This window comes from Microtus pennsylvanicus, chromosome 12 (genome assembly GCF_037038515.1).
Source record: "Microtus pennsylvanicus isolate mMicPen1 chromosome 12, mMicPen1.hap1, whole genome shotgun sequence".
NCBI classification, from domain to species: domain Eukaryota; kingdom Metazoa; phylum Chordata; class Mammalia; order Rodentia; family Cricetidae; genus Microtus; species Microtus pennsylvanicus.
Window position 1 is genome coordinate 29,898,389 of NC_134590.1, and position 23,308 is coordinate 29,921,696.

General features: G+C 42.2%; 1 protein-coding gene across 2 annotated transcripts in view; it reads left to right on the forward strand.

Annotated features, from left to right (window-relative positions):
• Nucleotides 1–23,308, forward strand: part of Corin (corin, serine peptidase) — a 187,364-nt gene that overhangs the window by 128,756 nt on the left and 35,300 nt on the right. For both annotated transcript variants that reach the window (XM_075943133.1, XM_075943132.1), the window contains exons 9-13: nt 1,055–1,171; nt 3,575–3,682; nt 13,162–13,393; nt 15,987–16,132; nt 16,845–16,952. In XM_075943133.1, the coding sequence (XP_075799248.1) occupies nt 1,055–1,171; nt 3,575–3,682; nt 13,162–13,393; nt 15,987–16,132; nt 16,845–16,952 (711 nt within the window). The remainder of the gene's footprint in view (nt 1–1,054; nt 1,172–3,574; nt 3,683–13,161; nt 13,394–15,986; nt 16,133–16,844; nt 16,953–23,308) is intronic.

Sequence of the window (23,308 nt, forward strand, 5' to 3'; positions counted from 1 at the left end):
ATTTGCCTCAATATTTTTTATTTATAATTAGCTGAATCTGTAAACTTAGAACCCATAGATATTGCATATGAAGTTGAATATTTACTTGGCTTATTCATTGAGGCAAAAATAGAAATGCAGATAACACAGTTGTATTTTGACAGATGAGAAGCTGCATAAAACGTTTCATAATCATGGTACCTGGCTTTCTCTTCCCCTACTTAATTTGAAGTCTTTGCCTTGTAAGCCGATGGGATAGAGTGGCTGTATTAAAGGATTGACGAGAACAAGGCCGTGATGGGCTAAAGAAAACATCTGGTGGGGAGCCTCGATTCAAGAAGTGGGTCTTAACACTAGATAATAACTCAACAAATACTGAGGTCACATGACACATGCGTCTCTGATGCTTGAAAATGCTGGAAGTTTAGAATTTTGAGAAATCACAAGAATCAAAAAGCTAAAGGTAACCAGACACCCCATTTTCAAATACCAGCCATAAATAAAAGTCGGACAATGAAGCATTCACTGTGCAGTAGGTATCCTGGGATTTTGTTCAAACACATTATTTCACTGCCTCGTTAGATTAGGAAGCTGTGGAATGAAAGGTCTGGTGTAAAGTCCAACAAGCTTGTTTTCATAGTCTTTGCCTGCCTCCCGGCAGCCTTGTGACTTAGAAATGAGCGCTGTGTTCTCTCAACTTCAGTTCCCTCATCTGTAAAACAACGGCTATGACAGACATCTGTTTCATAAGAATCTGAACTTGATGAGTAAGGTACAACTACTACGGTTTTTGCCACAAAACATACCCCTTATTAACTGCAAGTGTTTTTTCAATCATTGACTGTATCATCGAAAGCACCCAGTTCTTAATAAGTGCTCTTTTATAATGGAGAGAAAGTTCCAGAAGGAAAGAAAACCTTCCAGAAACTCTCGGAATTAGAAAATCAAGTAGCGCCCCCCTCCCCTTGTGCACACAGAGCACAGCATTTGATGGTGATACCTGGTAGGTGGCCATCATTTGTATGGTCAGCAGGGGCATCGGTAAGCCAAGTGATGGTTCTCTCGCCTCCCCTAGCTTGCCACAGCCAGGGCCTGGTGGAATGCAGAAGCGGGCAGTGTATTCCTAGCAGCTTCCGGTGTGACGGAGACGAAGACTGTCAGGACGGGAGTGACGAGGAGAGCTGCGGTGACCGTGAGTGTGTCCCCAGTGTCCCCAGCCCCCAGAGCGTCCTTACAGATGATTCCAGGTTTCCTGGTCACCCCTTTCTCTTGGTGAATATGGAGTGCTTAAGCAGCACAGGCGGGAAACTCATCCCCGAGGCTAGAGAGGAAGCTACACGCTCCGCTCAGATTCTGTTGAGTCTTCCAGGGAAAGCCTAGTAAAGAGAAGACTTCAGTATGTAGCATGCAATTAAACATGATTAGATCCTCAAAAGAAGGAACTGGCTCATGAAATTAAGTGTAACTGCATCCTAATTTGGCCATGTTCGGAGACTCAGTTTAATGTTTCACATTGCCAAGCAACAGGCTTAAATATACTTTAAAAAAAGAACATAATATCTACGCATGATGGAAATTGAACATGTTGGGTTTTAAATGTATATATACACACACAAGTTCCATACTGATTATTTTAAGACCCGATTTGTCTGGAAACCTCCCAGCATGTGGTTGACAGAATATTCCCAAACTTAATACCCCCCTCCATATTGTGTTGTCTTGTATGGTATCAACAACCAACATTGCACAGGGGGATTAGCATGACCATTGCACCCTTGTGCTGATCTTCATGCCTCATGCTACTACTTGCTATCTGGGTGGCTTTAGGGGAGTCGCTCCCCTTTTCTAGGTCACAGTTTCCATATCATCTCAGATGATGATAAGTCCTTTGTGGGGCGAGTGCCTGGGGAGAGCTGAATAAATATGGCCTGTTTTCACACGGCTAATGTGGGCACTCAGTCTAACCAAACAGCCAACGGAGCTCACAGTCTCACGAGACGGGGAGGCTCACCGTCGATATCCAATCGTGTAGTACAGGTGGCAAGGAATTCAGGGTGCTGGGCTTCCGCAGGCTTGACAGAGAGCCCCCAGATAAACATTGTGATGGAGATGTACTAGAATGTCAAGCTGAAGAATGAGAGGCGCTCTCGAGGAAGAGGGGAGCTCCCATGAGCATGGCAGGCCCACAGCACTACCCGGCCAGTGGTCTTGAAATAGGAAGTGGAAGGTGTGTTTAGGCTGCAGAGTGAAGACCATGTTGTGAGTTTTGCCCCAGGCTTCTTTTCTGTTGTGTCCTGCTCAGAAAGTCCTTCTCTCCTTCTCAGGACAACTTCCCCCACTTCTTTGGGTAGCTTTGCCCTCCGGAGGTAGTCTGCTTCAACTTTCTTGGTAAACACCTCTGGTAAAGCCGTGTTTTCACAGCCTGGTGAGGTGGAGCTCACGACACCATCCATGTTAGACTTTGACATTCACAGAAGGAGCGTTATGCTTTTATCTTCCAGGATTCAGTTTCTGGCTTGCTACAAAGCAGACACTTAATATTCGCTGAACTATTGGCTGCATGATGTCCTAAAATGTCACAAAGAGCTTACACTTATGAAAAATGTTTAAAGTTGCCTTGAGGGAAAAAAAATTGCCCCTGACCTGATAGCTTTAAATGACAAGAGTGACACCATTTCAGCAAGGTGGCAGTATATAGCATTTCACTCCAGTAGGACTGGAGGGAGAATTCCAGTATAATACACAGGCCTTAGAAATATGGATAAGCATGATTGCATATGTACATATATGGCTGCTTAGAGCGCCTTACGAGATATTCTGGATTCCAGATGGCATGTCTGAAAGTAATTGACCATAATGGAAAGAGAATGGGTAGCAATTTATTACCTTATCCACTTAAGCCACCAATGACCAGGAAATCAATGGCAAAAACAGTTTCCTCTCCACACACCTTAAGGAAAAGCCATCAGGGTGGAGGCTGCCGCCGCCCCGCCCCCATTCCTTTGGGAAGATGAAGCCCTGATCTTAGGTCCTCAGAGCTCCGCTGTTGATACTTTGCAAGGATACAAAAAGTATGGGTGGCAGCTGTGGAAGACTTGCACCATGCTAACGGATCCTTGAAATGGGACATTCGTTTTGATGCCCTGGTGATTACCAGAGAAAGCGTTTTTTCCTTTATCTGGAGAGTTGGGGGCAAATGAGTATTTGAGATGTCGTTTACGACCCAGAATGTCAATATCTCCGGGCTACCTTTTTGCCCTCCCCTTGTTTGCATTTAATGGGCACCCTTGTATGGGCATCTTGTAAAGACAGCTACGCTTTTCCAGCTAGAAGCAGCCATCTGTTGTTTTCTTTAGTGCAGTTTGCCTCTTTTTTGTTCATTTGTACGGAATTCTTTCAGATACTGGGCTGTATTTAGTTGACGGGATGGTGAGCCCAGAACACACCTCTTCCATATGTGTTCAATATTTGGGGCGAGACGGGAAGGAAATTAAAGCTGTGTCGCTTTACGGCTCCAGGAGACATTCTTAGTCCTTCAGATGGAGGGCTGGGATTGGCAGGTGCTGAAAGCTACCGGGCTTTTCCCCTTCCACAGGTCAGACGCCATGTCCAGAAGGAGATGAGGGATGCCTCGACAATTCTTGCCTCGATACATGTGCTGGTAGCTCTGCCTGTGACTCGGACGGCGGCCTGAGGAACTGTAGTAAGTACAGCAGCAGACACGGACAATCTTTGTGACAGACAGTATGTTCAGCCTCTTCATACCTCATCGTTATAAACTACTGAAGTTTGGAATTGCTCCAAAAAATATATGCACACACACACACACACACACACACACACACATATATATATATATATATATTGGCATTTTCTTTTGTCTAAAGGTTGCATGTGGTAGCAGAAAAGAACCAAAATGGTCTTCATTAAGTAAATAAGAAACAAATGTGTGGTTGCGGATGGGCCATCAATCCACATTGCCTAATGTCATTACCACCACTTTCAGCTCAACATCGGCTCCTATAAATTATTTTCATGGCTCCATCTGTGGGCAGATGTTATCTTTCTTCTTTTTAAAGCACAGCTTCCAAACGGGAGACTTCATCTGAGAGGCAGAGAGGAGACTCATTGAAATGGTCTCGTGAAATTTGGTCAGTCTATTCTTTCAGTAGATGTGTTCCCCCTGTTCCAAACACACTGGTGAGCTATCACGGTCTGGGAATCATTGTGTGCATTTGTTGTGGGGCCAGCGCAGTGGCTCCAATGGTGAAAGCAGGTGGCTGTCTCTATGTTGATTTTCAGTAGAGATTAGCTGAGGGAAGACTGACAATAATACTAGAAATTCAAGGTCATCTTTAGCTACTTGGTGTATACCTGGTATATATGAGACATTGTCCCCAAAATAATTTTTAGTAAGAGAAATTAAAAAAGATGCACTGACCACTTTCTCAGTCAGGGATATCCAAACTATATATTCACATAGAAATATATTTTTAAATATATTTGTGAGTGTGTTCTGGGTTCACTGATTTCATCGCTTTGCATTGCCATGTCACAATCGTGTCTGGATCTTTTTTTTAAAAAGAGTGATTTATTTTTATTTCACTTTCAATTTTGGATGAATAATTTTGAATTGTGAGAGTCATGTCAAAGACATGTGCTTATTAAAATTCTCAGCATTGTTTGACATGGAATGACACCGTTAGACTAAAAGCGTAGACAGGACAACGTTAGCCTGTGCTGTATATAGGGAGAAGAGAAACGGAAAATACTATCTTCTCTGCATTTGAAACACTTCAAAATCTAATAATGTAGGGGTTAACCATATAACTCAGTGGTTAATGCACTGGCTGTTCTTCCAGAAGACTTGGGCTTGATTTCCACAACTCACACCGTGGCTCATAAATACCTATAACCCGAGTTTCTGGCCTCTGTGGGCACTGCATGCACACTGTGCACGGAGATAGATAGGCAGAAAACCCGTACATATTAATTATAAATAAATAAAAAAATCCCAATTTTCCCCCAAATTCTAAACATTTAGAGTACAGTGTCATCTTACAAAAAAAAAAAAAAATCCCAGGAAGGGCCAGCTGCTAGCTCTGGCTTGTACATTAAGCAGAACTTGCAGTGAGTATACAATGTTCCAGGTACACAGGGGTCTCTGTCCTCTTTAAGGGAGAAGACAGAAATCGTGTTTCTAGCTTACTGGAGGTAACTTCCAGCACAGGGAACACCCTGTAGTCTCCTGACTCACATTTACCTCGTTCTTTTCATGTTATTTCAACATACACTCTCCCTAGCATCTCCCCAGCTCCTTCGTTCTCCATGCATATCTCTGCTCACTCCTTTCCATGCCCAGAAAACACCGGAAGACAGTTTCTTCTGAGTGTTAGACACTGGGCCAGGCGTTGGTCCCTCAGTCCTTCCATTATTGACAGTGATATCAGTACCTAACTTCCAGCTATCTCTCAAGGAGTCTCTAGCCAGATTATATATGTGCGCTTGGTTCTCTGAACAGATGCATAAGTAGCATATCCTCTTGTAAAACTGCTCATTGACAAGGAAATGTGATATTTGACAGTCATCACCAACATCAATATCAGTGGTGTTCAGTTTCTTGGCCCTCACCCACCCTGTAATGTTTGTTTCTTCCGATTGAAGCTTACAAAAAGATAGCAGGGAATAATGGATTGTTAGCAAGTTATTTGAAGTAAAGCTGCTCATTCCTTTCTCCTCTTTTCCCTTCCTCCTTCCCTCCATTTCTTCTGTCTTTCCTTCCTTCCCTCCTTCCTTCCTTCCTTCCTTCCTTCCTTCCTTCCTTCCTTCCTTCCTTCCTTCCTTCCTTCCTTCCTCCTTTTCTTCCACCCTTTCTTCCTTTTTTTCTGTACACCTTTTTCTTTCTTTCCTTCCGTCCTTCCTTCCTCCTCCTCCTCCTTCCTTCCTTCTTTCCTCTTTTTCTTCCACCCTTTCTTCCTTTCTTTCTGTCTGCCTTTTTCTTTCCTTTCTCCCTCCCTCCCTCTTTCTTTCTTTCTTTCTTTCTTTCTTTCTTTCTTTCTTTCTTTCTTTCTTTCTTTTGTGACAGGGTCTCACTATGTATCTCCATCTAGCCTAGAACTCTTTATGTAGACCTGGGTGGCCTTGAACTCACAGAGATCTGCTAACCTTTGCATCCCGAGCTCTAGGATTAAAGGCATGTGCCACTGCACTTTTTACTCTTCTTCCATGTAAAATTATACCTTAGCATATAGAGGGAAAATGAATGAGTAGACACATAGATGATGAAATATATAGCAAAGCTTATTGCTGAGCCTGTGAACAGTACTATTCGGTTTGATGTTTGACATTGTGAATGAAGAAATTTGATATTCGTCTGACAGAGCCAGGACTTCACCAAACTTTCCTGGATTCTAGTCTCTGAAGACACTAGTTCCTGCCATCTCATAAAAGTTACACAGCTTTTCTGTGGTCTCTCAAGATGCACTGGGTGGGACCCAGTTCTCAGGATGTTTTAGATGCGCTTGGTGATTCCTGTGTGAAGCCAAGGTTGACAATGACTGCGCTAGTGGTCAGTTTGTGACTTGGTACATGGATTTGTGCCTCCTCTGACACTGGATGTGGAAAGTTTTCATATTTCTCTGTACATTTTGTTATTTACTAGAGCAGTGGTTCTCAACCTTCCTAATACTGCAAACCTTTAATATAGCTCCTAATGTAATGGCCCCCAACTGTTGCAAAATAGAATATTTGTTTAACTATGTAAAGATGTGTTGCTGTTTCACCTTGCCTGCCTAGCACCTGCTTGCTCTAATAAATAGCTGAACAGCCAGTAGCTAGGCGGAGGAGGGATAGGTGGGGCTGGCAGGGAGAGAGAAAAGGGGAGTTAGCTAGTCAGCAGGGTGTGGGGAGATGGGGGAGCAGCCTCCCAGGGGCCAGCCAGCCAGAGGCCAGCCAGACAGACATGGAGGAAGAAGGAAAGCAGGACAGATAGTATGTAGACGAGGTAAATGAGCCCCGGGACAGCATAAAGATTAGTAGAAACGGGTTAACTTAAGTTTTTTTTTTAAAGCTAGCTAGAAACAAACCTAAGATAATCAATAATCAGTCCCCATGTCATAATTTGGGGGTTGGTGGTCCAAGAAAGCCTTTCACACCCACAAAATTATTTTTATTGCTACTTCATAACTATAATGTTGCTACTGTTATGAATAATACTGGAAATATCTATGTTTTCCAATGGTTTCATTTGACCCCCAAAGGGGTTGCAACCCACCTTGGGAACCACTGCACTAGAGAAAGCCTGTGGCTTACTTTCCATTACCACAAATGCCTATTATTACAAACAAAATCATCAAGTTTACATCTTTGTACGAAGACAATGTACTGAAAGGCTCAAAGCATCAGGAATAGCTTTGAACAGCCTGGGCTGTTCTGTCCATGCCTGCCTGGCATCCTGACATCTATCTCCATGCCTTGCACGGAGCAAATTGAAGACATAGCCTTGCATTGGGGGTAGGAGTAGAAATGATGTTTTTATGGCACAGAGGAACCAATCTATCACTTTTCCCTCCTAGGATACAATCCAGGCAGAGGGATGCCCCAGCTGGAAAGAATCATTCCCATGGTTGTCTTGTCCTCTTTGTACCCACATTCATCAAGACCCCACGAGGCCTGGTGTGGCTGTCATGTCCCTGGGTATTTACCCGTGTTCCCGGTGTTCTAATTCCCATTACCTCAATATGGCCATTCACCTGTTCACTTCCTCCTCTTTCTAGTGCTCTTATTGCACACCGAGGAAGAGGAAGGGGCGAATCACTTTGCTCTAGATAACTTCCTCCTCATCTACAATTTGTTGCCTGATCTTTGCAAACTCCAGTCGAAAGAAACAAATAACATGGGGCTGTGATCAAGGGCAAGACATCAAAATGGTTAAAGACTTCAGTTCTTGGTAGCAAACCGATAGGAGGAAAGATGTCTTTCTCCAAGGGTCCCGCCTGCCGAGCGAGAAGTAGATGATTAATTGACACATTATTCCCGGGTGACACAGTGAGTTAATGGATCGAGGCATGGAACGTCTACAGCTGTTGACATCACAATAAGGGGGAAACAGAAACCACGTGGCTGCTGAGGCGAAAACACAGCAGCTGTTTACCATCCTGGCAAACACACAAAACCCAGGCAACTCCTGGATCTCACCGAAGTTCAGGAAGTCAGGTAGGCGGGCTCTTTAGCTAGGAGCGTGCAAGCAGCAAATCCCAACTATGTGTACTCTGCAGGGCAAATGTCGAGGTTTTTCAGCGGTGAACTGTAAAGAAAAACAAATGATGGAGAGGGAAACCCAAAAATTTCAGATACTAAAATGACAGGCTCTTAAAAACCAGGGAAGCTTGAACTGGAATGGGTGTGACAGTAAAGAAAAGCCAGACAGCTGTGAGATGCATTTTTCCTTTGGGGAGAAAGGAGAAGGCTGAAAAAAGACAGGATCTAAAGGGCGTGTGTGTGTGTGTGTGTGTGTGTGTGTGTGTGAGAGAGAGAGAGAGAGAGAGAGAGAGAGAGAGAGAGAGAGAGAGAGGTCACAAGGGCATTTACTTTCTAACGGCCCGCAGACTGTTATAAACAAAAGTGATGAATACGGGTTGAGAGTTGCAGCAGAGGATGCTGACCCAGTGTGACTAGATGTTGGCCATGTCATCTTTTCCTGTAAATGCTCATCACTTAGGACCCAGTTAGTTCACAACCCCTTCTTCATGTGGGATTTGACAGCTCTTGTTGTAGATTTTGAAATACTACAGACAGCACACCAGGCTTCTTAAAATGGGTATTTAATAAACCTTATCTACAGTCAGGATCCGGTGAGCAGAGAATTTAAGAGAGAACCTAAGAGCTGGACAGGCCTAGTGCTAAGCATCCCACATTTGTGACGTGATCGCCCTCTAGTGACGGTTTCAAATTAGGCGCGATGCTCATGCTTAAACTATAAAAGTTTACTGATCACAGCCAATGAGTATCTAAGAGTCTAATTTGCTCAGCAATCTGTACAGAACGCCTTTTAAGGGAACAAAACATAAGGTCCAAGCCTTACCTCATTCAATAAAGATCTCCAGCGTAGCGCCTGCTCATCACGTAATCTTTTCGTCACCCTTGGCTGCGAAATGCTGAAAGTTACGTTTTGACAAAACAGAAGGGATGCACTCTCCATATGTCAAAACAGAGAGAAATTGTCCATGAGATATGATATTATCTATTCACCACCTAGTTGAAGTACACTGATGAAAGGGTAAACCTTGGTGGCGCTGGTCAAGAGAGGGGAAGAAAGGACATTTGAGAGAAAGGGTGCCTCAGACGTCTGTGTGAATAATGCCATTCTGTAAAATTATAAGTATATTGAGGGAAGGAGGAAAAGAGGCTCACATCACTGAAATTGAAGATGTTTGTGATAAGCAATGAAGCCTGTGATGCCAGCAACAGGATGGGTATGATTCTGCATTGGCAAAGACAGACACAAACCTCTGTAAACACCTGAGCGTAAGGATGTGAGCAGGGAAGGGGATGGGAGGGGCTTCAAGGTCCTCTAAAAACTCTGAGCGAGGCAGGGAGACAGAAGAATGGGGAGAATGAGATGCTCGTGCATTTTTTTTTGTTATTGCTAAAAAAGAAAATATTTGAAGAATGTGATATTTGAGAGTTCTGTTGTTTTACTCTGAGCAGATAGAGTGAGTGAGTGACTGTAGATTAAATGACTTAAACAGCAGGCATTTCTATCTCACAGACCTGGGGTCTGGAAGCTTGAGGTCAGGGTGCTAGCACAGCTCAGACACGGAACCTTCTCAACCACAGAAGGCCAGTTTCCCGTTGTATCTCCTACTGGGCGGGAGATTTCTCTGAGATACCAGGTGTTGGGCACTGATCTAATTTTCAAACCCACGGTGCTCACGACCTCGTCACCTCACAAGGGCCGTGCCTCCCAATGTCATCACACTGGGGGTGAGGATTTAATCTTCTGGCTATGAGAGAATATAGACAGTGGGTTCTTGACACTTTTCCTTCACTAATAGAGGAGACAATAAGGACCAGACCTTTACCTCCCCTGCCTTCTTGTCTTTCCACCTTATATTTGTCCCCAGTTCAAGGCCAGTTTCCTCCTCTCCTGGCTTCCCAGGAAGCAGAGAGTCCTAGCACATCTTGTCCATGACACCTTTAATCTAGTCAGCCCCTTATGAATATTCCATCCACAAAGCTCTCAGTCTTTGGATTAATAAGTACTCTTGAGACAGTTCTTTTACTCATTTATTTGTATTGTACCCCTTTTCAGGCAAGGAAGTATGACTGGAATTGATTACTCAGAATAAGGCATGGAATTCGATTTTATAACAATTTTATAACACGTGTCTAGTTAACTCTAATACTTCAGGCTCAAAGGCATAAGCTGCTGGAATCACCACAGGGACAGAGAGCCTTTACTGCCTTCCCTCAAACCTGTCCAAACCCATCTATTCTCAAAGGCTTGAATCGCTCTTTGTGCTGTGCCATTGGACCCCTAACATGTGGGTCAGTGTCACCACGTCAGTTAATTCAGGCTGCTGTCCCAGAGTGCCACAGACTGGGAGGCATAAAGACAAACATGTGTGCCTCCGAGTTCAAAAAGCTGGAAGTCCACAGTCAAAGTCCTGGCAGATCTCCTCTCCAGGGAGGGCTTGCTCACTTCGTGGCTTGCCAAGTCCTGCCGTCTTGCTGTGCCCTTACGTGGTGGTAGAAACAAGACCACCAGCTTTAAGAATGCTGAGTCCACAATGAGCTTTTCTCCTGCTCTCTATACTGAATTTGAGTCCAATTGCCTTCCAAAGCCCCACCTCTGAATGCTGTGCCATTGGGGTTATGCCTATGACTTTGGGGGTGAGGGACACATGGTCCATGATGAACTTTATCCTAGCCTGTTCACATGTTCTGCAGCCAGTACATGAGTGTTCTTTTCTGCCAAGACTGTGGAAGTGCAGAAATGGCAGAGGCATTGCTTTTTCTTTTTTAGTGCCTAAAACAACTCCTGATACATTTCCTCTCTTCTCTTTCCTCTGTTCTCTGATGTCAAGGGCTAAATGTCATTTTTTTAAACTCTGAGACTGATGTGAGGGAGGCAAGAAGGTTAAGGAGGAATTCAGCAGGGTGTAACAAACATGAGCCCAACATGCCTAGAATATTAGGGCCCTGATGCTCTTCAAAAATAGGTAGAGCCTGGAGTCATGAAGGTCTCCCGCAAGTGGTATTACGTGGGCTGAGAAGGGATGACTCACTGAGGAAGACAGAGAAGGACTATGCCTAGCAGCAAGTTCTAGAAGGGCATGGCATCTGGGAGCATGGCCCATTTGGGTGAATGATATCAAGACAAGATGTAGGAAGAGAGGATCCTACAGGCTACATGAGAACATATCCTTCTGGAAATATTGGGGCTGCAGGGGCCATAGAGCCAACAACAGTGAAGATCTGCTGAAGCCATTGTTACAGGCAGGAAAGTTAGGTTGTAGTTGAAGAAAGTGCGGCTGAAGTCAAAGTAGCCTTAGACGCCAAGCTAACATGTTTGCATTTTATCCCCCTTAGCAAGAAACATCCAACAGATCACAACGTTGTCTTAGGCTAACATATTGTAGCATTATCTTTAACTCTACTGGTCAGTAAGAAAGTATAAACTCAGAAATTGTCTCATTACCCATTTAATTAAACTCACTGATTTTTTTTAAATGTCTGTGAAGACAATGGGGCCTATGCTGTTTTTGAAACAGTGACTAAATCAGCAGGAAATAAAAAGGAACTGAACAAAAGAAAAATAAAAGAGTCATTATCAGATAAAGCTGAGTCAACTTGAAGAACGGGAAAGGGCTTTCTGAAGCGTGTGTGCTTGACATGTGCTGGAAGTACCATGCGCAGGCATGAATACAGGCTTGGCATGCCTCTTCTGGAGCAGGGTCCCTGGTTTTGATGTCCATGGACAAATGCTATGTATTACTTGTATCTAGTTTTTTTGCTTCTCCATCTCTGGGCTTCTTGAACTTTCCCCCTCACAACTGCTTTTTGTTTTCATTCCGACTTCAGGTATAGAGGTACAGAAAATAGGAATGCAAACTAAACATTTAGCAATAACAGTTCATAAAGAGATTTGCTTTAAAACAAATCTTTGCATAGGTATAGTTTTACCATTTATTAGAGATAAAAAAACAAATTTGCATACTAATGAGATAGATGGGCCTATTTACATAGTTGTTGAATATTAGATTTGAAACTGGGAATTTGCTCATACTTGCAATTCTAGAACTTAGAAGGCTGAATGAGGCACAAAGATGGCCTTGGCTTTGGGGCCAATCTGAGCTATATAATGAGTTCCAGAGAAACCTAAGCTAGAACATAAACAAAATTGAAGAGCCGCAAAACAACCAACCAACACCCAAAACAGCAACAAAAACCAATGGATACTGTAAGACATGGGGCATTATTAATGCTCTTCAAAGTTGGTCCTTGCTTAATTTTATCATTCTCTACACTGAGAAAGCTGCCTTCATTTGCATAAATACATAGTACAAACCAGGAGACGTGTACTTAGGACTTTCAGAAATAGTGGGAAGTGCTATCCTAATCTCAAGATGAGACAAGTTTTCATGAAATGCAAGTCAGCATTAAGTAAAATTCTAGCACAGTACAATCTGAACTTATGCTAACTTGATCCATGCTGAAGAAAGATGGAAAATATCGTCTTTATTTCCTGTAATTAAATCATTTGTTTCTATAAGGGATGAAAACTTGGTATATCCAGTGAAAGCATGGTAACTCATAGCAGATGGTGTTCTGGGACCTGGGACGAGCTATTTCATGCAGTGTTTGCTCTTGTCACACAGGGTGTGATGCCATGCGTTCTGCAGAATGCATGTGTTCAGAACTAAGACTGCAGTGAAGTCACAATGCAACATTTGCAAGTGTCTGAAACACTTGTCTTCGCTATGGGCTTCATTTTAAACTAAGTTCTGGCTGTTGCATGTTCAGAAACCTTCAAGTGTTGATGATTGTTTTGTAGCCCTCATGCATGGTCATGTAACCAGAACCCAGAGTTAGAACCTGAGATTTAAGTCAAGTAAAGTAGACTTTGAGATTGGAAAGCTTAAAGAATTTGTTTATAATATTAAGATTTTTTTTTGTTAGGTCAATGTGAGCCAATCACTCTGGACCTCTGCATGAATTTGCCCTACAACCATACACACTATCCAAACTACCTTGGGCACAGGACCCAAAAGGAAGCATCTATCAGCTGGGAGTCATCTCTCTTCCCTGCACTTGTTCAAACCAACTGTTACAAATACCTCATGTTTTTCGCTTGCACCATTTTGGTTCCCAAGTGCGATGTGAATACAGGCCAGCGCATCCCTCCTTGCAGGTAAAATAATGGACCAGCCACACGCTAGCTCAGAGAGAACCAAAAGAACACCAAGCTGGGTTTAGACAAACTAAGCATTGCTAAGGTCATGGACTTTTATCTGTGTTCCGTTTTGGTGGATCAAAAAGTATCCTTTTGAATGGCAGTTAAGGTTGGGGTGCTGTTCAGCAGTAGAGCATCCTGTAGAATATATAAGGCCTTGGGTTTGATCACTAGCACCCCAAAGCAAAGCAAAGCAAAGCAGAGTGTGAGGGAACGGAGGAAGGGGCTGCTTTGTCTGGATGTAATGTATTCATTTTTTAGATTAATTAAATGTGTTCTTTAAGTCACCAATGTGTTTAAGATGCTGTCCTCTGATAGTGCTACAGACCAGTGTGACTCCACAGGGGAATAGGACAGCCACCCGCAGGTGGGACGGTGCAGTGTGTCAAGTGTGTCACTGACATTTTTCTGCTTGTCTGAATGAAGAAGACCCCTGAAGGCCAGAGCTGGGACCTTGGGTCTGAATGATACAGTCCTATTGCTGTGGGATCTAAGTCAGCTTCAAGTCTTCCCTAGCCACGCTGTGCTCTTAAGACAAACGACTCCGTCTCTTTGGCCCTCACGTCCTTTCGCTGGTGGAAGAAGTATTTTGCTTGTTGAGTTTTGATTCAGCGAAGAGTTCAAGAAAGGGCTGTGAAGTTAAATAAATGCCAAGGCTGGCAAATTGGATGAAAGTTCTCTGGTGACTCACGTAGCTCTTAAGAGAGCACATGGGCTCAATTGCTTGGTGGCAGCTGTGTCCCATTCGGGGTCACGTGTGAGAGGCTGTAGTCAGAGAATTGTGCACATCTGAGATGACTATCCCAGAAGTCACTGTGGCTGCATTCTGCAATGTTGTCTTGCAGTCGAGGATGGCTGTGCAGATGTACTTGCCCGAATGTGAGAAGTAGCTTCAGGAACCATATGTTGGGATCAGAAGTCACACAGAGCGTTAAGAGGAAGAAATAATACCAATATAGTGGGCAGATGGGAAAACAATAAATTTCAGGCTGTATATCAAGTGGATGATGAAGTAGGGCATCTCTAGAGTCAGGGCAGGAAACAGTAGGATTTTAGAGTGACTAGGGCAGCTGAACAAATCAAACAAGATGAAGAGAGAAAAATTTAGTGTTTTCCTGGACAAAACTAATTCTGAAAATTTTATTGCATGCCCAATGAAGTATTTATAGAGTATCTACTGATTTTATATTGAAAAGTTATTTGTAAATCTTACCCTGTTTTTGCTAAGCAAGATCAATGATGATAGTGAATTCCTGCTTTGAATAGGACTTCCCAAGCTGTGCTTGATTTTCTTTTTATATCTATTTATGTTAAATTCACTTAATTATTAAATTTTCCTAATACATCATCCATCTTTACCATAGTTATAAGTGTATATCCATATTGAATTTCATTGTTTAAGTTTTATAACCTAAAATGACTGGTTGTAAATGGTTCTGAGAAATTGAGTGAACATGTTGATAAACTTTTGGAGACTTTAATTTTTTTTTTAGCTTTAATGCTATGTCTTTCCATTTTAATGCCTGCATTTTGATAGTTATGCATGAACTTATTTTATTATAGCAAACTAATATGCTCCTAAGCTTATAAATTAACACATGGCTGTTTCTGCTGAGTCTGTTTACTAATCTTAACATTTAATTTTTAAGTTGCATATCTGAGATAACCAACCTTACTGAGCCTCCCAGTGTGGCAAAAGCTTAAGGGTGATTACGTCTCATGTTCATGATCCCCTTTGACTGAGGTTACACCATCATAGTGGGTGTCTATCACCAAGGGCCACACAGATTTTGACAAAAACTTCCTTGAACTTTTGGGGTTGCTATTAGTGTTATTTCCATTGTATAGTAAAACCCGGAAGTGGTAGAGACAGCTACAGCCGAATTGGCACATTTATTATATGTCTAGCAGAACTCTAATCCAACAGATAGGGCAAAAATAATACTGAACTTACCATTTTTCAAAACGAATATGAGAATGTCTCATATTCATGATCATTGAAAATTCCAAACCTAAACTAGAAATTGAGTTTTATCTTTAGAACAAACAAGCAAGCAGTATTGATGGAAGCTGAAGAAGGGGAAAGAGAGGCAAAGCCCCTGGTAAACCAGCATAGCACAGGAACCCTCCTCCCTCATACTCATCAGAGAAGCACACAGCTGGAGGCTCCTGTGTAGGCTCATCGTCCACTGTGACAGACTATATAGGAAATGATGTTGGACATCCTTCTGCTTAAAACCAAAGGCTGGGGAGTATTTGCCTAAAACACAGTAAAGTAGAAAGCCAAAGGGAAGGCGATCATAGTCTTGGAGAGAATTTCATTGTTCTATCTGAAGTTCAATCTCTCTTGGCAAAAGCAGGTGTGTCCTCTTTGTAGAGATACTGCTTGTTTGGGTTCTCTAAGTGCCGGTTGCGTATCTATGCATGCTGGTGTGTTTCCACATACTTCTTTTGCATACAGTTCCACATAGGATTAAAACCTCCACGCACTCTAATCAGACATTTCCAGTGGAGTCAGACGACTTTCAACACGTTGTCTTTCTGCTTGTAGACACCTGTGTGAGCACTCCAAAGAGCGCTGTGAGTCTGTTCTTGGGATCGTGGGCCTCCAGTGGCCTGAAGACACAGATTGCAATCAATTCCCAGTGGAAAATTCAGACAATCAAACTTGCCTCCTGCCCAGTGAAGACGTGGAAGGTTAATGTTCCAGTTTATTCCATTAGGGCATCTAACATGGATGAACATGTCAGCCAGTCTTTGCTGTCTCTGAATTATGGAGGGTTGGTTGTTTGCTTTCTATTTAGTTATCAATTAGGCTTCAAGGGTAAGGGATGCTAAAAACTGCTTGATTACCCTAGAAGGCTCTGTTATCATTGCTAGCATGTGTAAAATAATTTTAAGAAATAAAAATGAACTCAGAGATGGGCTTAGTCATCCAGCGATTTCCCACTTCGAGCATCCTCCTCTTACAGCGCCAGTTATTGGTGGATGGTGCTTGTTTTAGGAGCCATGAAGCTGATGACAAACACCCACCCTTGGCTCTTCCAAGTGAGAAGGCGGTGTAGGATTTTATTAGTGGACAAGCAGTCGTGGGGACCGGTCCATCAAATGAAAGATTAGAACCTCTGGGAAGCTGGGATCATGGATTGCACAAGGGATTTCAGGCTCAGGCCACCGTTAGGTGTCCATTTAGAAAAGTAATTAGTTATTGCAAAGCACGGGCACCAAGTGCTTTGAGAGATGGTACCGAGGATGAAGGAGAGGCATGGAGATGAACAGAGAGAAGAAAGCCAAGCGAACTCCGGGAGCTTCAGCTGTGTGGTGACCTGTTCTATCTTTAGTACTTGCCCACTCTCAATGGAAACCCAGATGTTGGTTGACTTCTTTGCAATGCACTGCTTTTTGACAGAATGTTCGCCAAGCCACTTCAAGTGTCGCTCAGGACGGTGCGTCCTAGGTTCCAGAAGATGCGATGGCCAGGCTGACTGTGACGATGACAGCGATGAAGAGAACTGCGGTATGTGTGTGAGATATGACTGGTTCTTTTTCATTCACAATAGTAACTGCCAAGTATAAGGAACTGTGTTGGAATATGTAAACAGGTTGCTTGTTTAGGAAGCAGCATCTGCTCTAAGGCTACTGCATTTACTTCTGACATCCACAGACCATAAGCTATGAATTGATATGATCTTTCTACTAAGTTACATTTTAATTTATATTAAAATTGCAATTTATATCATATACCAATATATGATATACATTCAAATATATATGAGAAAAAGAACAGCTCACAAATGTGAGGAACTATTTTTGTTATTAGATTGCAAAGCAGTTCAGTTATTTGGCTTCTGGGAAGAATAATGCTGTCTTGGCATAGCCTTCCTGAGCTGCTAATCGGGCATCTGCAGCCACAAAGACGGTTCAGGCCACAGTGTTCACATTTAATTGAGATTTATTTTCATGCCCCTCTCGCTTTGTTTCTGCTGAAAAGAATAAAACTCTCCTTGACACCTTTTCTATTGAGCCCCGAAGTCGCCATGGGGAGACTGAAGATGCCAATGGCAATTTCAACACTGCCGTTCTTGGTTTATTGTCCTGAAAACGGTAGCTTTTGTCGGCTGAGAATGTGCCAGGGATCAGAACACAGACAGTGTTTTCCAGTAAACAATGCCTGGCATTGAGCAGAATGATTGAAGTGCTATCTAAAGGCTTGCTTGCTTATGATTATTTAGTCTGTCATACCCTAAAATGAAATTGACATTTTATTCATTGGAAGCACATAAGGTAATATATCTTTTGAGATTATTTCATTCAGTTGGCCTTTGAAGTATGAAATATTGCCTTCCCCCTCAAAATGAATTTTCATAGTAAATATTGTCCTCCTGGCCAAGACAAAATGCCAAAAGCAATCAACTGAACCACTATCAGCAACTATAAATATGGACACACGCATCCTCTGGAAGATTACAGTTGTCAGGATGATGGTACAGAGGTCAGTGTAATTTTTCTATGGAGCAATATTTAATAATTTGAGAACTTACTATACTTTGCCTGTTTGTGAGCTTTCTATAAAAAATAAAAATAAAAATTCACTGACTGTCACATCAGTAGCATATCCAGAATGTATTAGATTTTTCACTTAAGAACTTTGCAGGGGTATAGTATTCAAAGGTATGATATAAGATCAATTATCTTAGATTATTCAAATCATTCTGGTTATATGATTCTATTGAAGTGACTAAATTTCCAGTGGGTGACTAAATGTTTGGCAAATACTTAGTTTAAAAAATAATGGGCCTTTAATCCCAGAACTCGGGAGGCAAAGGCAGGTGGCTCTCTGTGATTTTAAGGCCAGCCTGGTCTATAAGAGCTAGTTCCAGGACAGGCTCTAAAACTTTAGAGTAAACCCTGTCTCGGGAAAAAAAAATAATAAAAACAAAACAAACAAACAAAAATAATGGGTTATGTCACTTGGGGTTGCACACCTGAAATCTCAGCGTTTTGAAGGTCATCTTCAATGATAAAATGGGTATGAAGCTAGCCTGGGCTGCTACATGAGTCTAGAAAACAAAACAAATAAAATGAAAAAATACAAAATCTTGCCAAGAATAAATGGTCTTCATTCTGTGATGTGGGATTCCCCTTCATATGTTGTGAATATGTTTTTATTATCATTGGTTAACAAAGAAGCTGCTTCAGTCAATGGCTTAGCAGAATAAAGCCTAGCAGGAAATCTGAACAGAGATATATAGAGGGAGTAGGTAGAGTCAGGGAGATGCTGTGTAGCTGCTGAAGGAGGAAGACACCGGAACTTGTATTGGTAGGCCACAGTTTGTGGTGATAGAGAATAATAGAAATGGGTTAATTTAAGATGTAAGAGCTAGCTGGGAATATGTCTAGGCTATTGGCCAAGCAGTGTTGTAATTAATATAGTTTCTGTGTGATTATTTGGGTCTGAGCAGCTGGGAAAATAAACAAGCAGTCTCTGGCTACAATTCCAAAATGCATTATAAAAGATAAATTCACAGTACTATAATATAGTTCATTTAAGTACTAAAATATCAACATTCTAGTTAAATAATAAGTTTTCATAAAAGTTTTAATCTTATAATTAACAGAATACCACAATGATGAACTAAACTTTTTTCATTTTCAAAATATCATAGCTATCGTTGATAGTTCTGATGTAAAAAGTTAGAAATTGATAAGAAATTAATTCATTTGGAGCAAAACTGATTGTTTTAATAGTAATAATTTACATGAGAAAATTTGTACTGAGTTTTTCATGATGGAAAAGTTCCCCTTTGGCATGCATGTATGTACTCAGATGGGCTGTCCAGTGTGTTGGGAAGACACATCACTGATGATGTCAGGTCCCAAGGAACCTGGGTACTCTACAGTTTATACTGTTTTATTCTGTTTTCATGTGCACATAGACCCATGAGAAAATAGAAGCAGGCAAGTTGGGCTGCATTCTATCTTTCTTATTGTCTGATTTATTCTATGCTTCTTACATTTAAGGCACTCGGTGCTTGGAACTGTGTACTGTGAATCCACAGCTTACATGGAAATTTTAGCAACACTACTGGGGGTTCCCTTCAAAACAACACTTACTTCAGTTATGAAACTTTCGATGTGTCAGAAATTAAATTGATTGTATATTTCTTTAGCAATTTTCTGTCTGGAAATGTGATTACCAAAGCACATAAATTACAGATGTACTTTCAAAATCAGTGTGGGAGAACTTAGCAGAGAATTTTGCTCTCATTGGGTTTTTGCTCTCATGATTAAATTGTTCGTTGTTGCAATTGCTACTGTAAACAAGCATTGCAAGGTTTGTTAATACTCGAGTGTTTTCAACAAATGCTTGGAAGGCCTCTGCAAGCCTGATTGCATCACCAGAGAACTGACTCACGGGAGGGAAGCCTTGGAGACGCGGAAGGGATTAGGAGAGTTAGCAGTGTTAGGGCAGAAGAGCTTCCTCATCTTACAGATTGACAGTTTGCCAGTGGTAAAATATAAAACGTATCCATATACAGTTAAACTAAGATCAGTTTCAGCATAACACTTTCCATGAACCAAGCAGTGGAGAACAAACAGGCCTGAACAGAGAAGCAAACATGAAAGGCAAAGAAAACAGCAATGTACAGAGGACCATGTCTGGGCCCATGGCCCTGCCCCAGCCAGGGTCTGTGTTGAAGTCTGTGGTTCCTGTTATTATTGAAGGCCATGGGATTGCCCAGGGTCTGGATGAGCACCTAAAACTATGCTGGAGTTCAGCAACCATGCTGCTGCTGGGCCGATGATGATCTGACAGGCCTCCGCTGGCCCCTGAGACCATGGTGACCCCTGCTGTAGCTGGGGTCTGTGTTGATATCCATTTCCCGTGTTATCATATGGGTACATGTGAACCATGTGTTGAACCATGTGATGAAGTACAAGGGCCATGTTGATCTGTTCCTGCCCCTCACTGGTCTAGAGAGGGTCCTTATTCCACACACTGGAGAGCTGACCCCGCCTCTTATTTGCCCTCAAATAATGGACCCCAATGATCTCAACATGGAGAGCTGGTCTCACCCCTCATAGGAGAACTGCCTTCCTACTTCCCCACACACATTTGGGAAAGATGGCCCCACCCATTCCCCGAGTGGTGTGGTCCCAGCAGCTGGACTGACCAACTTAGCTACCACCCAGGCACACATTCAGGTCCTTGAGTTGGTGCTCCCCAACATCTACCTTGGCTATGACCTGCTGGAGCATGTGAAGGTACTAGGCCCGTGGAACCATAGCTACAGGATCTCCATGACTCAGGGCAAAGGCAGGATATTTGAGAAAAGTTTCAGTGAGGGTCCAGTATTGATGATATACCAGAAGCCAGAAGCCCTTGAACCAGGCCAACAACTCATTACACAGTGAACAGTTGTGAGTTAAGCTGTTTGGACATCCGAGTCTACTGCATGGTACACAGCGCCACCCATTGCATTAAGAAGAATGAAGAGGCCTTGGAGAGGAGGGAAAGACAGAAGAGCAAAGTGGTTTTTTCTTGTTTACTTGCTTTTTTGTTTTTTTTAATATTCTTATTTTTTTAATTTTTAATTTTAATTATTTCTTTTTAAGTTTTCCTTTGGGAGGGGGATACAATAAGGGTGAAGGGTGGATACAGAGGGACTGGGAAATGAGTGGGATTGGGGTGCATGAGTTGAACTTCCCAAAGAATCAATTCAAAAATTATACTTCAAAAACAAGAAAACAGCAATGGAATTCTGTATTTGATTTTTGCTGTCAGGCTTTGACACTGACTGTGTAAGGCTGAGGTTTGCTTTCCTTAGGGTTGAGACCAGTCTGGCTAAGCTATTATATAAATGCAGTAGCACCCGAGGTCTGATGCAGTCAGGGGTCTTCTCAGGGGGGCGTTAGATGAGAATATGGCATAAGCGAGTTCTTTATATCTAACGTAAAAATATTTAATTACCCAAATATAGCATCATAACCACTAACTGATCACTGTCCTGATTAGTAAATAGGGATAAACCCCTATGCAGAGATAGTTTGGGATCAATACAAATTGTCAAGTGACTTTTCATTTATCTTCAAATTAAGAAAAAAGCATGTTTATCGATTATCTTTGGTCTTTTATTAAGCTCAGATACAACAAGAACCTTAGATGTAACCAGAACTGCTCCTCAGAGTCCGATTCTCTAGGGTCCTCAGAGGATCATTCATGTGATACTTTGGAAGTTTTATGAAAGGGTTTTTATACTTTTGTACTCTTTAAGAAAACTGAGATAATTTATCACATAGAAGGGCGTTGCTTGTGGATGAGACCGCTCTGCGGTCATCGGAAGAGTGAGTCGTTGTGTCTATACATGGGGCATACTTTAAGTGTGCTTTTAGAATGAATCTGTGTGTTTGGTCTTTGATCTCTGAACAGGCCTAATTCCTCCCTGCTAAAGAAGAGCAGTGATCTTTCCCTTTGGTATTTTGCTGCTCGGTTCAATGTGTCACTGTCTTATGTTGTGTAATGGATGGGCAGCTTAGAATTGCAGATGCTCTCTGGAGATGTAGGCTTGGCATCCAGACTCAGCATTTAGAGTTCCTGGCAATTTCAGCTTTCCATTTCTCTTATCTAGAATTTACCTTTTATACCTTAAATACTTATAATGTTCCCATCCTAATCCTCAGAAGACAGGGGCCAGGAAGCCATTTGCCATGGTAGTAAGGAATCTAAGAGGCAATTCCCTTCTAAATTCACCCTCTTCATCTTGCTTGGAGAAGGAGTTCTGTTTGGCTTGGACCTATTTCAGTCAGCTAATTTGGCAGTGTGGAGTGGACTGACATAACATGCCCAAAACAGAGCTGGACAAAGTTCCCAACTTTTATCATATATATGTATCTATATCTATCTATCTATCTATCTATCTATCTATCTATCTATCTATCTATCTATCTATCTATCTATATCTATCTATCTCTATCTATCTATCATCTATCTATATGATAAAAGTATCTTGTCCTATTTGGGATGGATGATCCTGTTGATCATGTTTCCAGAATTTCAGCCATTGAGAGGGATCCTCAGCCTGTGATTAAATCCTTACTATTCCCTCCTTCTGCCTCTTCAGGGGACATTAAGTCATTATGTGTTAAAGAGGACATGAAGTGTGCACCCCTAGGAAAGAGAAGGATTGGGAAACCTGCCAAAACTAAAGATGTAGGTCATAGCTATAGGACCTGTGCTGTTGCTTGCAATGGTCAGTGCTCAGAGCCCAGCGGGGATATAGGCTATCTATGTGGACTGCTAGGATGGGAACTGGGGAGGAGTCAGGATCATGTATACTCTTGCAGGATAGTCATGCCTGAGCCCCAGCTGTCCCACCTCATGTGATTCACTCTGAGGGGCATCCACAGTCCTTACCCAGGGCATTTTCTGACCCAGAGTCCCTGGATCTGAACTGTTTCACCCTTCATCAACTCAAAGGCCCAGAATCACAGTTTCTCCTTCCCCTTCTTCGTAGCTCTGGCCTGAAGAGTGAAATAGGTTTTATTTTTTGCAGTTAAGAAGATGAATGCCCCTCATATTTGCATAATAAGACTTTTATACAACAATAATATCTACTTTAGGGTTATGCTTTGGATATGAAGTATTATGGAAGTATCTGTGTGTTGTGATTTGGATATGAAGTGGTCTTGAACCCCTGGCTAGTAGAACCTGTTCACTGAAAAGTCATTGGGTTCTGAGGATCCTAAACCAATCTTCAGATTAACCCATGGATAGCTCCATAATTCAGTGACATTAATGGCAGGTGATAGAAACTTTGAGAGATGGGTCTCATTGAGGAAGTGAGTCATTGGGTGTATATTCTTGGGGGACTG